Source organism: Lactuca virosa, chromosome 6, assembly GCF_052849685.1.
Source record: "Lactuca virosa cultivar CGN04683 chromosome 6, Lactuca_virosa_CGN04683_v6, whole genome shotgun sequence".
Taxonomy (NCBI): Eukaryota; Viridiplantae; Streptophyta; class Magnoliopsida; order Asterales; family Asteraceae; genus Lactuca; species Lactuca virosa.
Genome location: NC_136431.1, coordinates 113,914,390 through 113,928,001, shown reverse-complemented (window position 1 = coordinate 113,928,001; position 13,612 = coordinate 113,914,390). Strand labels below are relative to the sequence as shown.

Here is a 13,612-nt window from a genome sequence, read left to right as displayed (position 1 = left end):
AACGATAGTTGATTGTACTATAGCGACATATACCTTAATATATTTTCATGACATGTCATTTCTCATATTGATATCCACATCCAATATATTCCTCACATGTTATATATATATATATATATATATATATATATATATATATATATATATAAAACACTTCCTTTCTTCAACTTTTTATTCACGGTTTTACCATTTTCTTTGATAATAGGCATGAAAAATATGGAAGACAGGAAAAGCAACTTGGAAAATCAAAATGGATTTGAGCATTTCCTTGTTAAATAAAGAGGTGTAGGTTTTATTAAAACGGTTCCTTTAATAAAATAAAAGAAATTTTTATTTTGTCTCTATTAATAGTAGTAAGCAATCACATATACACTTTCTGAAATATAACTTCTAACCATTTTATGATTTTATATATATGTTTTGTAACCAAATCAGCTGGAATAGCTCAGTTGGTTAGAGCGTGTGGCTGTTAACCACAAGGTCGGAGGTTCAAGCCCTCCTTCTAGCGATTCTATTGTGTGTATGTTTGCGTTATAAGTCAAACAGCTATTTATATTTTCCCCTTTTTTTAAACAAAAAAAAGAATATATAATTTGAATTATTAATTATAACATCATCCAATTACAAGTGTAAGAAAGAGTGTTGCTTATTTCACTAACTATAAACCAAACACATAACCCACAACAACCTTCAACTCTCTCTCTCTCTATATCTTATCCCCCATTGCTCATTCTCTTTCTTCTGAAAAGAAAAAACCCATTAATTTCACAAGATTACACATACATTTGGCCCAAAAATACTTGCATAACATGATAAAGTTAAAAACTTTAAAGATCTTTATTAGTCACACCTTGTTGTGTCTCTCAAAAAGATGATGATTCCAACAGATTTTGAATGTCTTTCTGTTTAGAATCAAAGAAACAATTCAAGAATTCAGTAACCAAAATGGAAATACTTTTGGATTTTTTTGAATACTAACCTCGAATTCAAGAGGTGGGGTTTTAGGGGCATATCTTTGGATAACTTTTCCTTGTTTGGTAACTAAAAACTTTGTGAAGTTCCATTTGATGCCATCAACCAAGAATCCACCTTTTTCTGATTTTAGAAACTTGTATAGGGGTGATGCATTGTTCCCATTAACCTCAACCTGCAATGATCCAAGAATGTATTTCCTTAAAATTTACGAATTCGCCCCTCTATCCGATAAAAAATGTAACAATTTCTTGAGATATCGAAGCTAAAAGCACCTTAGGACACTAATAATGAGGAGTTTAAAAGAAAATTAAGTCATCAAAACACCTTGTCAAATATCGGGAACTCGGCTTTAAATTTAGTGCACACTGTATCCTGAATTTCCTCATTTGTCCCTGGTTCTTGCCAAAGAAATTGGTTGCAAGGAAAAGCCAAGATTTCAAAATCTGTCAACAATGTGAAAAGTCACATAATCAAAACCATGAAAAAGTCAAAGTAAAAAAGTAAATATGAATCTACTTCATGCATAATACGATAAATGTACCTTGATTTTTGTATTTTTGGTACAATATATTCAATTCTTTGTAGTTTGACTCGGTCAATCCACTGTTGAAATAAACAAATGACGATATATTAAAATTAGCCAAAAAATAGTTGTATTTTGTAATTATTGAATAATTGAAGTGTATTGAACTTCAGAAATTGCAAAGTAAACCCCAGACTCTGCAAATTCATATTTTAACAATATTTAAAATAACATAGTTAACAATTCTTTCTTGAATACAAATACAAATTCTTTTCTTCAACACAAAAGGAACTAAATCTTGTTGATTTAGAAGTAAAAGATGACTCATTTTACCTCAAAAGTCAAATATGGACTCCTTTGAATGTAGATGGTGATAATAATAATAGTATTAAAGTAGAAATACATATTAAATAAAATAAGAGATAAAATCCATGTGGATACCCTCAACTACCATCCATTTGTTTTAATTATAATTTATAACATCATGGTGAACATGGGCACAATAAATGCTGCCAAAATGATGCGATATTTTCAAGAACTAAATCAAGAATTTCTATACCAATCTATGAACCAACAAATCATCAATCTCATCGAATCAAGATTTGCTTCACCTTTTTTTTTTAATAAAATGTTTTTATGAGGGCAATTCATCAAGTATCATATAACCTTTGAACCAAGATCTTTACAATATTACACATAAAACACAAAACAGTTTCTATTTAATGGCTACTAACAAGTTTAAAATCAATAAACTCTGCAATATCCACAAACATATCAGAGAATTGAGCTATTTTGAAGCAGAAATTGAAGTTCTTTACCATTTTGATGCAACGTTGACAATCAAGAGAACCTTTCCACTGTAAGAGCTCAAAGGCACCTCATTTCCACGAATATCCTGTAACATCGAATTAAATAAAACCAATAAAAATTGAGAAGAAAATGAATCAATATATATTCCTTCCATTCAAAGGGGGATAAAGAGATAAAGTTTGAATTTTTTGAATCCAAATCTAGCAATTTCATATCAAAAACTGATATGAATCTTGAGGTCAAAGTAAACCGAGCTGCATTGATACGTGAGGCCTGTTATATGGCTTAAATCGATTGCCGTATACCCATCAAATTTGAAGGAATTGATCAATTGATCATCAATTTTCAAGTTAAAATTTAGTTGGTTTGACCTTGCAACCAGGAATTGTAGGATATTTAGAGAAAACGAAAAGCATGAAAACCCAAAATCAGATATCGTATTTTTTTTAAGAACAACAAGAATATCGGAATGAAGAGAAGTGATTTTACCTTAACAGTAAAGTCGTGAACGGATTTGGGGGTTTCTTGAGTCATGTTTAGGGTGATGGAAGAAGACGGGTGTCTATAAAACAAGACGAAGGCGAGACCAACAAGGAGAAAAGGTGTCAAATTCGTGACTGTCGTAGACGCCATTGATAGTCAGTTCGTGTGTGCTTTTTATAAACAGAAATTGTGAGTTGTGACAAGACTCGTTGATAGTAAGCTCGTGTGTGCTTTTACCCAAGTTTAGTTGTTGTTGCGATTTTTTTTTATTTATTTTTTTTTATTTATTTATTTTTTTTTTAATTTGAATTTCAAATTGGAATGAGTTACAATCAATACATAACTTCATTTTTTCAGGATATCAACTATGATATGTTTTAGAAAATTTATCCATACAAACTCAATATTTTCTTTAATTACTTGTCTGATTTGACAATTAACACACAAATGTAAATTAATATCTTAAGGATTTATAGGTTTATGTTTGTTACACCTCAATAACAAAATTTTCGCAATCTAAAGAGCGATTAGAGTTCATAAATTACCTCCGATTCCAAGCATTGATGCAAAAAAGCCCTTTAATTTGCATTTGAATCACATCATGGTGACACATATTATTCTTACATTGGTCGCCCACATTTTATTTATGAAACTTCTAAAGAGTAAATGAGAGAAAAACCCAAAAAAAAAAATGGTCCATTTAATCGTATGGTTCAACCTTTGGTCAATCTGACCCATACTCGACCCTGTGCGATCCACATAAAGTGTAGGGAAGGAGATCACACCATCCACGTGATATGAATTGATTCCTACTATTTGAATGCTTTTTCTTACATGCGTTCTGAGTGATACTACTCTCTTGGGTATACTTGGCCCGATAAATTCCATGTGACAGTTTCTGTTTGGCATAACTTTTGCATCTAATATTTGATTGACCCAATTAATTGTGCATCAGATTCATTTTTGTCTTAACTTGATGTTGGAATATCAAAAGTACTGATATTGTATACCAAGACTTGGTTTTCATAATAGTTTCAGTGGGATACCTTATATATCATTCACATATCATAATTCATCTAATATAATCACATATTATTCGAGACTTATAAATTTGAGCTAACTAAGCTTTTATCTACTATACATAAGCTTTGTATAATGTCTAAAATCGATACCCAAGTGTCGTACTTTGGTTTCGTGTGTTTGTCATCTATTTCTTGTTTTGTCCACAACTTCACTAAATAGCAACATACTTTTGATTTTTGTCAAATTTGTGTACTTTCACATGTAATATTGTACCAGTACCATCCATATATATATATATATATATATATATATATATATATATATATATATATATATATATAAAGTTGGGGCTAGCCCACTTAGCTAACATGATGTCTAACAAAGTGTTTCTAACACTGAGTCATGGGTTCAATCACAGGCATATACTAACTCGTTGAAATCTCTCTCTATCTCTCTCTCTCTCTTTATATATATATATATATATATATATATATATATATATATATATATATATATATATATATATATATATATATATGTGTGTGTGTGTGTGTGACATGTATAAACATACATCTTTTCCAACATACGAGGCATGAAAATAACCAATACGCTAGTGAATATACTTTTGTCATAGTTTGAAACCCAATAGCAATATACTTTGGAACTCATCCAATTCTTTCTTTCATTCATATTTTTTTATGTCATTATCATCGTAATATATAAGATATCATGATTCAACACAATACTATAATATTCTTTCATATAAATACACTTAACATTAATATATGTACTTTCTCCATTTTGTTGTGCTTTTGAACATAATAGTAATGTACTTTATGAAATTTACCACTTCTTGCATAAGCATGCATTTACATACATAAATTTCATCTAAATACATTATGTAACTTATAAAAATATAGTTTATACTCTATTTTGATAATTTGAGAATACTTTAGTGTCATTCATAAAATTGTCACCGTTTTATTACATTCCAATCAATGACTTTGACTTTTCTAACATATCTCGTAAGCTTTAGTTATCATTCTTAACATCCCACCGTCGTGAAATTTAAACTTTTGAGATGTTACAAAAGTGTCATTTTAAAAGATGTCCTGTTTTTTTAAATCATCATACTTATATACATGTAAATATAGAAACCTACACATATAATAACAAACATCACATGGTACATATATCAACAAAAGCACACAAGGAAAATAAGACATTTTATATGGACATGTGCTCAAAATACTATGTACTCACCTTATTTGCTTATCTTTATAATCCTTTTGTCATTTAAAGGGTCTTCTCATTTGTTAGAAGTATCAGATAAGTATAATACATAAGTAACCATTTTAATAAGCAATATTGGCAATTTAATACATTAAAAGCCCCGTAAAGACTTTCCTAAGTTCATACAAACCATACGTGAAAACAAGGATAAAGTCTTTACATCTTACATTTGGTACGGTCTTGGTACCATATGGTATAGCCATACCATAGGCCATATTGACCGAAAAATATCGAGCAAGACTGTATACACATATGTCATATTCAGATTTTCTATCCAAAAATTATATAGGATGGAAAATTTTCTATCAAGATCGTACCTATCATTGTATGGGTTGGGAAGGCTCTGAAGAAAGTCGTACCAAACATTTTAGTATTTCCTTTGAATAAGGCAAACCGTTGGGGCAATAAACATAAGTGTACACTCATATTAAAGGTTGTAAAAGCTAAAAAGACTCGTGACAAGTTGGTTCCATGCATGCTTATCTTCCTAAGATATAAGGGCGTCATGTATGGTCTAGGGATTTCCCCATGCATACCATACCATTTCACCATGTCACGAAAACAAACAAAAAAAGAAGTCAAGGTTTTTCATAAAAAAAACTCACTTCTAACATTAAAACCACCTGTGAAATTTGTAGTGATTTGTACACAACAACTTTTAGTCGTACACAACAATTTATGCTTTAAACGATTGTATTCTACAACTATATAAAGCATAATTTGTTGTGTATGGCTAAAAAGTATTGTGTACGGATCATCACCCTTTTGTTTGATTTTATTTGCTTTGATTGGAATCAAAACATAAATGTCAAAAACATTATTGTAACACTTAAATCTCATCATTTAATCCATTAAAACCTCACCAAATTCTTAATTTCATGATTTTTCACCATTAATGAACTATTGGCACCACAAACACTAAAATAATGGATCAAAATGATACCTTAAGTTTATAAACACCATGAACTTAAGTTTAAACACATTAGATCTAAATTTTACTTAGATCGATTGGTTGATTCTTCTAATGCACCAAGCTTTTCTCTCTTTTTCTTCTCAAACCCATTATAGTGGTTAATAAAAGGTTTGAGATAGTTTAAGCCAAGAACTTATTTCCTTTTTTCACAGTTTGAACATTAACTATATTTTAAGAGTAATTACACCTTAAGGTTAAATCTTACATCAATTACTTCCAAATTAGTCGTGTAAATTACAATTAAGCCCTAATTATTTGAAAAGGATAGCATACTAGTCCATAACAGAAAATGGAAATAAGCAGAATATTACATAACTTTATTTCATTAACTTGAAAAGTCTTAAATCCCTTTCTTCTTGTAAAACACATACTCTCGATATATACCAATTTAATCATTGATCAAGTAAACATAAAAATTAAATTGTAAAGCATATACTTTTGACATTCATCAGCTTGTAAAATCACCTATAGTCAAAGTTTTATTTTTAACAATAAGGTTCATATATTTGTACTTTTTGAGAAGATGGTCACTGGTTCATGTGAAATGACTAGTATGCACTTTTGATTTTTTTTCTTTTTTTCTTTTTCTTTAAGTAATTTGTAATCAATAAAAAATAAAATAGACACCCATTCTACCCCCACCCACTCACCCATATTATTGTTGGATTAAGGTGTCTAAACTCATAACTAAATTGGTATAAACTTGCAAATAGAAGCAAAGTCCTTTTTGGGTTGTCATCATGACCAGAAATAGCTAGAAATGATATTATAAGAGAGAAGTATAATTTATTAGATTATTAGATGATTAATAAACTACTTGGAAATTATGAGGAAATGGTTTGTTAATATATTATGTGATTGATATATTAATTGTGTAACGACTCAAAAATCACAACAAATTGAAACTTTTAAATTAAACAACCCATAGTCAAAAATATTTACAAAATCATTGTTTCCAAATTGTTTATCAATATCAGAGTATCACAAAATCATAAAGCCATAAAACATAGGATATGTACGGTCACGCCTTCGCCTTCTCGCGATCGTCAGAAGTACCTGAAACAATAAACTAAAAACTGTAAGCCAAAGCTTAGTGAGTTTCCCCCAAAGTACCACCACATACAAAATATCAAACAAGCAGATAAGGGTCCACAACCTTCCTGGTTGGATTACCCCTGGCCCACAACCATACGGTTGGAATGGCCAATACATAACGGGTCCACAACCTTCCTGGTTGGATTACCCCTGGCCCACAACCTTCTGGTTGGAATGCCCCGGCCCACAACCTTACGGTTGGAATGTCATGGTCTGTTGACTTACAACACAAAGTAGTACAGTCTCAACCCCACCATACCATCTCGACATGCATATAACAAATAAAATATATCTAACAACAGATAATCATATAATCACTTAACAGACTGGCAGGCATATCTATAGATACTACTGCATGCTAACATCCTATATACCAGGATACCGATCTAACCGATTCTACAACATAAATAACATACTATCATATAACAGGATATCCAATCCACTGGGTCGGCCTTGGTGTCTTCGACCCGTAAGTATAGTGAGGAAGACTCACTTCACAGCCTGGCGAAAAACTGATCAATACTCTGATCCCGAATACCGGCTCCAACCAAGTCCTAAATGTCCAACATTTCCCATTAATAAAATAATCACAATTTCTTAAATTACCCTTGGTAAAACTTGGTTAGAACTAACAATTCAACTGAGTCAACCTAGCCGAGTCAACCCAACCGAGTCAACTCAGGGTGAGTACGTTGGGCGTACTCCAGAGGTACACGGGGTGTACTCGAGTTGACTGGAAAACGGGGGAGTGGACCGCGCACGCATGGTGTACGCCAAAAATCTCATTTTTCCCATTAAGTGCTTAATACATTAAGCATTCACGTCTAAACTTCAGATCCAAGGTTAAATTACCCCCAAGAGTCATAAAGTTTCCAACTTTATGACTTTGCATGTTAATTAAGTGCCCAATACCCCAAAGTGCAACATCTTAATGCATTAAGACCTTCTAAAGAATGCATGGAGCAAAACTAACCATCAAAACCACATTTTTATGCCTTAAGACCCTTCCTAAGGCTTAAAAGGACGACTTAATGGGTCAAGAACATACAATGCTCAAGAATCACCATTTTGGGACAAAAAGTAACTTAAACGAGGAAATGCCTAGATCTACAAGATGGAGTGACCAAGATGAGAACTTTATACCTCCAAGTGATGGCAAATGTTGAAGTGGTTCTGGATCTAAGGTGCTTCACTCCTCCAAGATGATCTCTACTTCCTTCCCTCTTCTTCACGTCACCAAAACACCCACACACAAGCTCCAAAATGCTCTTAAGGTGATTAGGGTTGCAAATACATTTTGAGAAGATGGAGGTTGATGAAAAAAAACCAAGGATGAGAGTTAATGAAGAATAAATAGGGTACACACCCTGAATATTACGGTTTGGGACTTCACCTCGTATGCCCTCCGTAAGCAAAATGTACACCCAACGTACGTGGCTCCGCCCCAACATTCCAAAAGTGGCAATATTAGCCCCTCCCAGCCACAAGTCTTATATTGTAAGGAACAAAATGTAATAAATCTCCATGGAAGGGTCAAAAATGAAAGTACCTCAAAACAAGATGTTACAAATTGGAGAAAAATGTTGATTTGTTAATTTGTTATGTGATTAATAAATTAATAGGAGTTCAATTGTTAAATAATTAATTTGTTAATTTATATGATTAATAAATTAATGTGAAATCAATTAGAATTGATTAATTGTTAATCAAAATTAATATGGAATTAATTCGGGATTAATTGGAATTACTTAAAGGTGCAAGGGGTGAATTTTAATTGTTCAATAGTTGAACAAAAAAAAGCAATTCTAGAACCCTCCATGGTATGGACGGTTTTAGAGGGTTTCCTTGGATTTCTAGAAGCCTCATGGCTGCATAGAAAGAAATAATTTGAATTAGTATTAAATCTATTATTTAATTAATTCAAATCTTGCTTTGCCTACAAGTTACCTAAAAGGCTAAACTATAAATATGACCATTTGGCTTGTAATTTTCATTCACCACATTACCTACAACCATGGCTACGAAATTTCCCTCATATCTCATATCTCCTCTCTCCTCGTTCTAGGGTTTTTGGGTTTGGGTGTGAGCCACTAAAGGCATCATCCTTTTGGTGCCAGCTTTCCACGACCAACAAATACAAGGGATTGAGTGATTTGTTTACTACAACAAATCGAAGGTATGTAACCCTAATCCTATGTATATTTCGATTATAATAGGTTTCCCTTAGGGTTCTTGATGTTCATAGTTTATTTCTATCAATTAGAGAAAACATAGATTTTGAATAGATTTTGAAGATCTGATCTATATGGATAAAGGTTTCGCTCTAATTCATGAATATGGTTATGAGGGATTACTTTCGCTAATAGATTTTGAAGATCTGATCTATATGGATATTAGTTGTGCTAATTGCTTTCTCAAATTTACAATATGAATACGGAATCCCTCTTCATATTTCGAATTGTAAGGAATGACAAGGAATTTTTTGAACTTTCGATAGATATATCTATCAGTCTTGAAAGGGTTTAAACACACATACACACACATTATCCATGTATCTGTTTCAGTTCGTTTCTTAATTCGGGGTTGTGGACCGAAAGTCGATCATGAAAAGGCTTTGGGCTTTAAGAAAGTAAAGTTTGGCCTTATTGAAGGTTGATAATGTTGGTGGTGAGATCTAATATCTTGATTTGTGTGCTGGAACCGAATGGGTAGAAAGGAAAGAGTTATAGAGCAGGATTCTTGGATGGATTTAGGTTTTAGTTTGGTATGTGATAAGCCAAAAGTAACTTCATAGGATTGTGGTGATCTTCAATACCTTTTTGTGCATATAAAGAACACCGAAAATGGAGTTGAAACAAAGAAGTTATGGTTGTTTGAAGTTGAGTTGTAAAATGGAGTTTGGCACTACGCATGACATACTCTAAGTATGCAGGGCGTAGTGGCTGAAGGGTGAGATGTGTTTTTAGTGGGCTACATAGGGTGTAGCTTATGTTACGCAGGGCGTAACTGCGTAGAGTAAAAACCCTAATTTTAGGGTTTTGAGCCCTATTTAAGGACTCTAACCCGTTGAGGTCCTTCTTATCATCAACCTCCACCCTCTTAATCATACAACTCGAAACCCTAGCCATCTTATGAGGATTTTGAAGCATTTGAGTTTTGCTTGTGTGTTTTGAGACGAATGGGGACATTAAAGGTGTGCTTGGGGAGTCCAAAGCTTGTAGATCTATACTCTACTCTTCTTCAACATCCTCTAGGAGGTATAAAGCCTGGACTTTGATGATTCATTAGATAGATCTAACTTGTTATGGGTTTTATGAGCTTTTTGTCCCTTAATCTTGGGTCTAGTGAGTATGAGCTACTCCAGACCTCATGAGAGGCATTTTCTAGCATTTCCGAGTGATAAAAATGGGAGCTTGGTCACTCCTATTCTTCCATGAGTTAGTATTTGGGCATTGGATTGTTTTTTGGACTTGGTATTTGGTGTTGTTCTCTTTTAATCCATGCAAAGGCATAAAGTTAGGAATTTGATCACTCTAGACGTTTATTAGGACCATATCTGAGCAATAGATGGTTGGTATTTATGGATTAAGAGCTAAAAATGGAAATGGCTTAACAGTATAGTACACATGGCGTAAGTCAACTGGGCGTTGACCGTTAACTTTTTGACCAGTTTGACTTTTGGTCAACTATGAGGGGTTGAGGAGTTAGAAGGGAAAAATAGTCTTTTGCCTAATTAGGGGTTAGTCTTAATATTTGGACCTTTTAAGTGGGGTATTACCTTAATTTCTAATTAGGGTTTGGTTTTGGATATGCTTAGTGGGAGAGACTTTAGCACTAGTGGCTCGTATGTGAGATCCATTCGTTTACCGATCGAGGTGAGTCTCCTCACTATATGTCACAACCCCCGGACCAGACGGCACAAACGTCCGAAGGCGGGTGACTTCATTGTGCAGTATCATAACAATTGAATATAAATGAAACAGAGTAAATCCAAACATCATACATTGAGATATCGAACTTAAATTGTTTACATATTGTATTTGTCCTTCAAATTACACAAAAGAGACACAAGTAGATAAATTCCAAACTACAGCAAAATAGTCCTGCATCTGCGTCCCCTGTTACCTGCTTACTAGATCCCTGAGAATACAAATCGTTTTGAAAAGCGTCAACTAAAAAGTTGGTGAGTTCATAACCATTTTTGTATAAAATAGTTTTACACTTGTTTAGAATCGTTCTCATTATACTTTCAGAAAATCCAATATTTTCTATGAAATCGTTTGAAGCCTTGCTTTGAAAATCATGGATATATATGTGCATGTCGTTACTTTGGTTCATCCTTATAAGGAGTGATTTTGAAAAGTAGTGTAATTTGTAAAGGTGAGCTGTGTTCGAGAATAGTTCTTTTGAGTAGTAATCACCAATAGTTTCCAGAAAAATCCCCTATTTTCAAAAAAATATATAGTTGTAAATCTTGTTTTGCTTATCGGGTATAATTGAGTGTGCATTCTAGTTTATCGTTATCAAAATCGTATAAACTCGTTTACTCCAGAAAATTCTATATTTTCTGCTATAAAATATTCGTAAGTTCTGTTTCCAATTGTGTAAACTTGCATATGTGTGTGTTAATTTATCGTTTTCAAAAATCGTATACAAACGTTCTCCATAAAGTCCTACGTTTTCTGATTTGTAAAATAGCAGTATTAAGACTCTAATACTTGTTAGGTGGAAGAGATCAACATGGCGATTGTGGACATTCTACGCAATGAAAAAAGACAGTCAACACAACAAATGCGGACCATCACTACCATGCGTAGGGCAGTCAACACAACGTACCAAATTTATTTATGAGGTTTTCCTTGCATAAATTTCTAGATAACATAACATATTCTAGTGAGTCGTTATAACCATACTAATATGACCGAGACTTGTTTTGGCGTTTCTCAGGCGCCCTTGTTTTGGTTAAAGACATTTGTCACCCTAGACTGGCCGGTCTAGCTGTAGCGAATAGCGAAGGTGCGGGGTGTCAACCCCGTATAGATCTATACACAAATTCCCGCTCTCCCTCCACGAGACTCTGGCTATAACTCCTTACAGGACTTTAGACGTACACTGATATTTTTATTTTTAGGTAGTTTTGAGATTTGTCTGACTAGAATACTAACAACCTTTTGAGCAATCGTTGACATCCATTATTTGTTAGATAAATAATGAGACTCGTACTCATTGAATAGAAATATCGTTTTCGTTTCATATCGTTTATTGTGCTTGTTGACTGGGTGCTTCGTGTTCGTTTCGTTTCGTTTATTGAAAAATAACCCATTTTAGTCAAAAGAAAAGTGTCAAGTTATAATTTGTGTAGATTTATGACTGCAGGTTATGACACGCATTTTCTGTTTTATGACATACAGATCATCACTTATGTTTCTGAAGGTTTTACGACAGCAGTTTATGACATGCAAATATTCTTGTCATGAAAACTTTGTTTTCGTATATTTTTCGTGATAAAATTATTTATATTAAATATTTATAAATAATCACTAATAGTTTTTTAATCTTGTAAAAAGTCATGAGTATGACAAAATGTTCCAAGATAACCCTTATATTTATGTTTGTCCAAAAATTATCCAAAATATTATTATTTCCATATTTTAATCACTTTCAAAATATATTGTCCAACAACTTGTTTAAGCTAATCTTGAAGCAAATCCTTATAGTTGATATAATAATTTGTGACTTATACTTGGTAGCATACGAATTTTTGTTTCTAAACATGATTTGTGGAAAATAATCCAAACTCTTGAGACTTAACCAAGATCTCGAGTTTTTGGACTAATTGTAAGGAGTTTCTGATGGGTTTTGAGCATTCTAACACTTCCTAAGTGTACATACAACTCTAATAACCTTGGATCTATGTTTGTCTAATAATCATGCAAAGTTGAATTCCAAGGTTATATTCCTATCTAGCATACATGGGGAACATTTTTAACTTGAATGAAAGATAGAATAACTTACCTTGTTGTTGATTATGATCCTTGAAACCTTGTGAGCCTAGCACCCCAAGTGTGATGCCTCAAATGCTTCACACAAAACCAAATGCAAAGGAGTAAACTTTGAGAGAATCTTACACTTGCAAAATCGGCTCTAGCCCTCTTGTTTCTTATGTGTAGCCAATTTTGGTGGAGAATGGGTTTCTTATATAGTGTTGACACATCTAGGGTTACACCATGTAAACCCTAATGTGTCATGACTCTTCATTTCCATGACCCATGGGTTTGTAACTCCCATGGAGCATCCTATGGGTGGAACCCAACTTGATAATCCATGGAGCCTCTTAGCCCACTATATAAGATATGGAAGATTTACATAATCTACCCATATATTTAATTAGTTATCTTTTGATCACTTAATTAATTCTAAATTAATTCTTGATCAAA

The 13,612-nt window shown here is 32.9% G+C and overlaps 1 protein-coding gene and 1 non-coding gene across 2 annotated transcripts; one reads left to right on the top strand and one right to left on the bottom strand.

Annotated features, from left to right (window-relative positions):
- The first annotated feature begins 434 nt into the window (after positions 1-434).
- TRNAN-GUU (transfer RNA asparagine (anticodon GUU)) lies at positions 435-508 on the top strand. Its single transcript has one exon. It is a non-coding gene; the product is annotated as a tRNA-Asn (tRNA).
- Positions 509-585: 77 nt separating this feature from the next.
- On the bottom strand, positions 586-3,011 carry LOC145120522 (putative glutathione peroxidase 2). The gene is made up of 7 exons (XM_079056331.1): positions 2,798-3,011; positions 2,317-2,393; positions 1,517-1,578; positions 1,300-1,418; positions 980-1,147; positions 851-902; positions 586-741 (listed from the first exon to the last, which is right to left on the bottom strand). The coding sequence occupies exons 1-6, from the start codon at positions 2,939-2,941 to the stop codon at positions 864-866; spliced, it is 609 nt and encodes a 202-aa protein (XP_078912457.1). The 5' UTR covers positions 2,942-3,011; the 3' UTR covers positions 586-741; positions 851-863.
- Between the last annotated feature and the right edge of the window lie 10,601 nt (positions 3,012-13,612).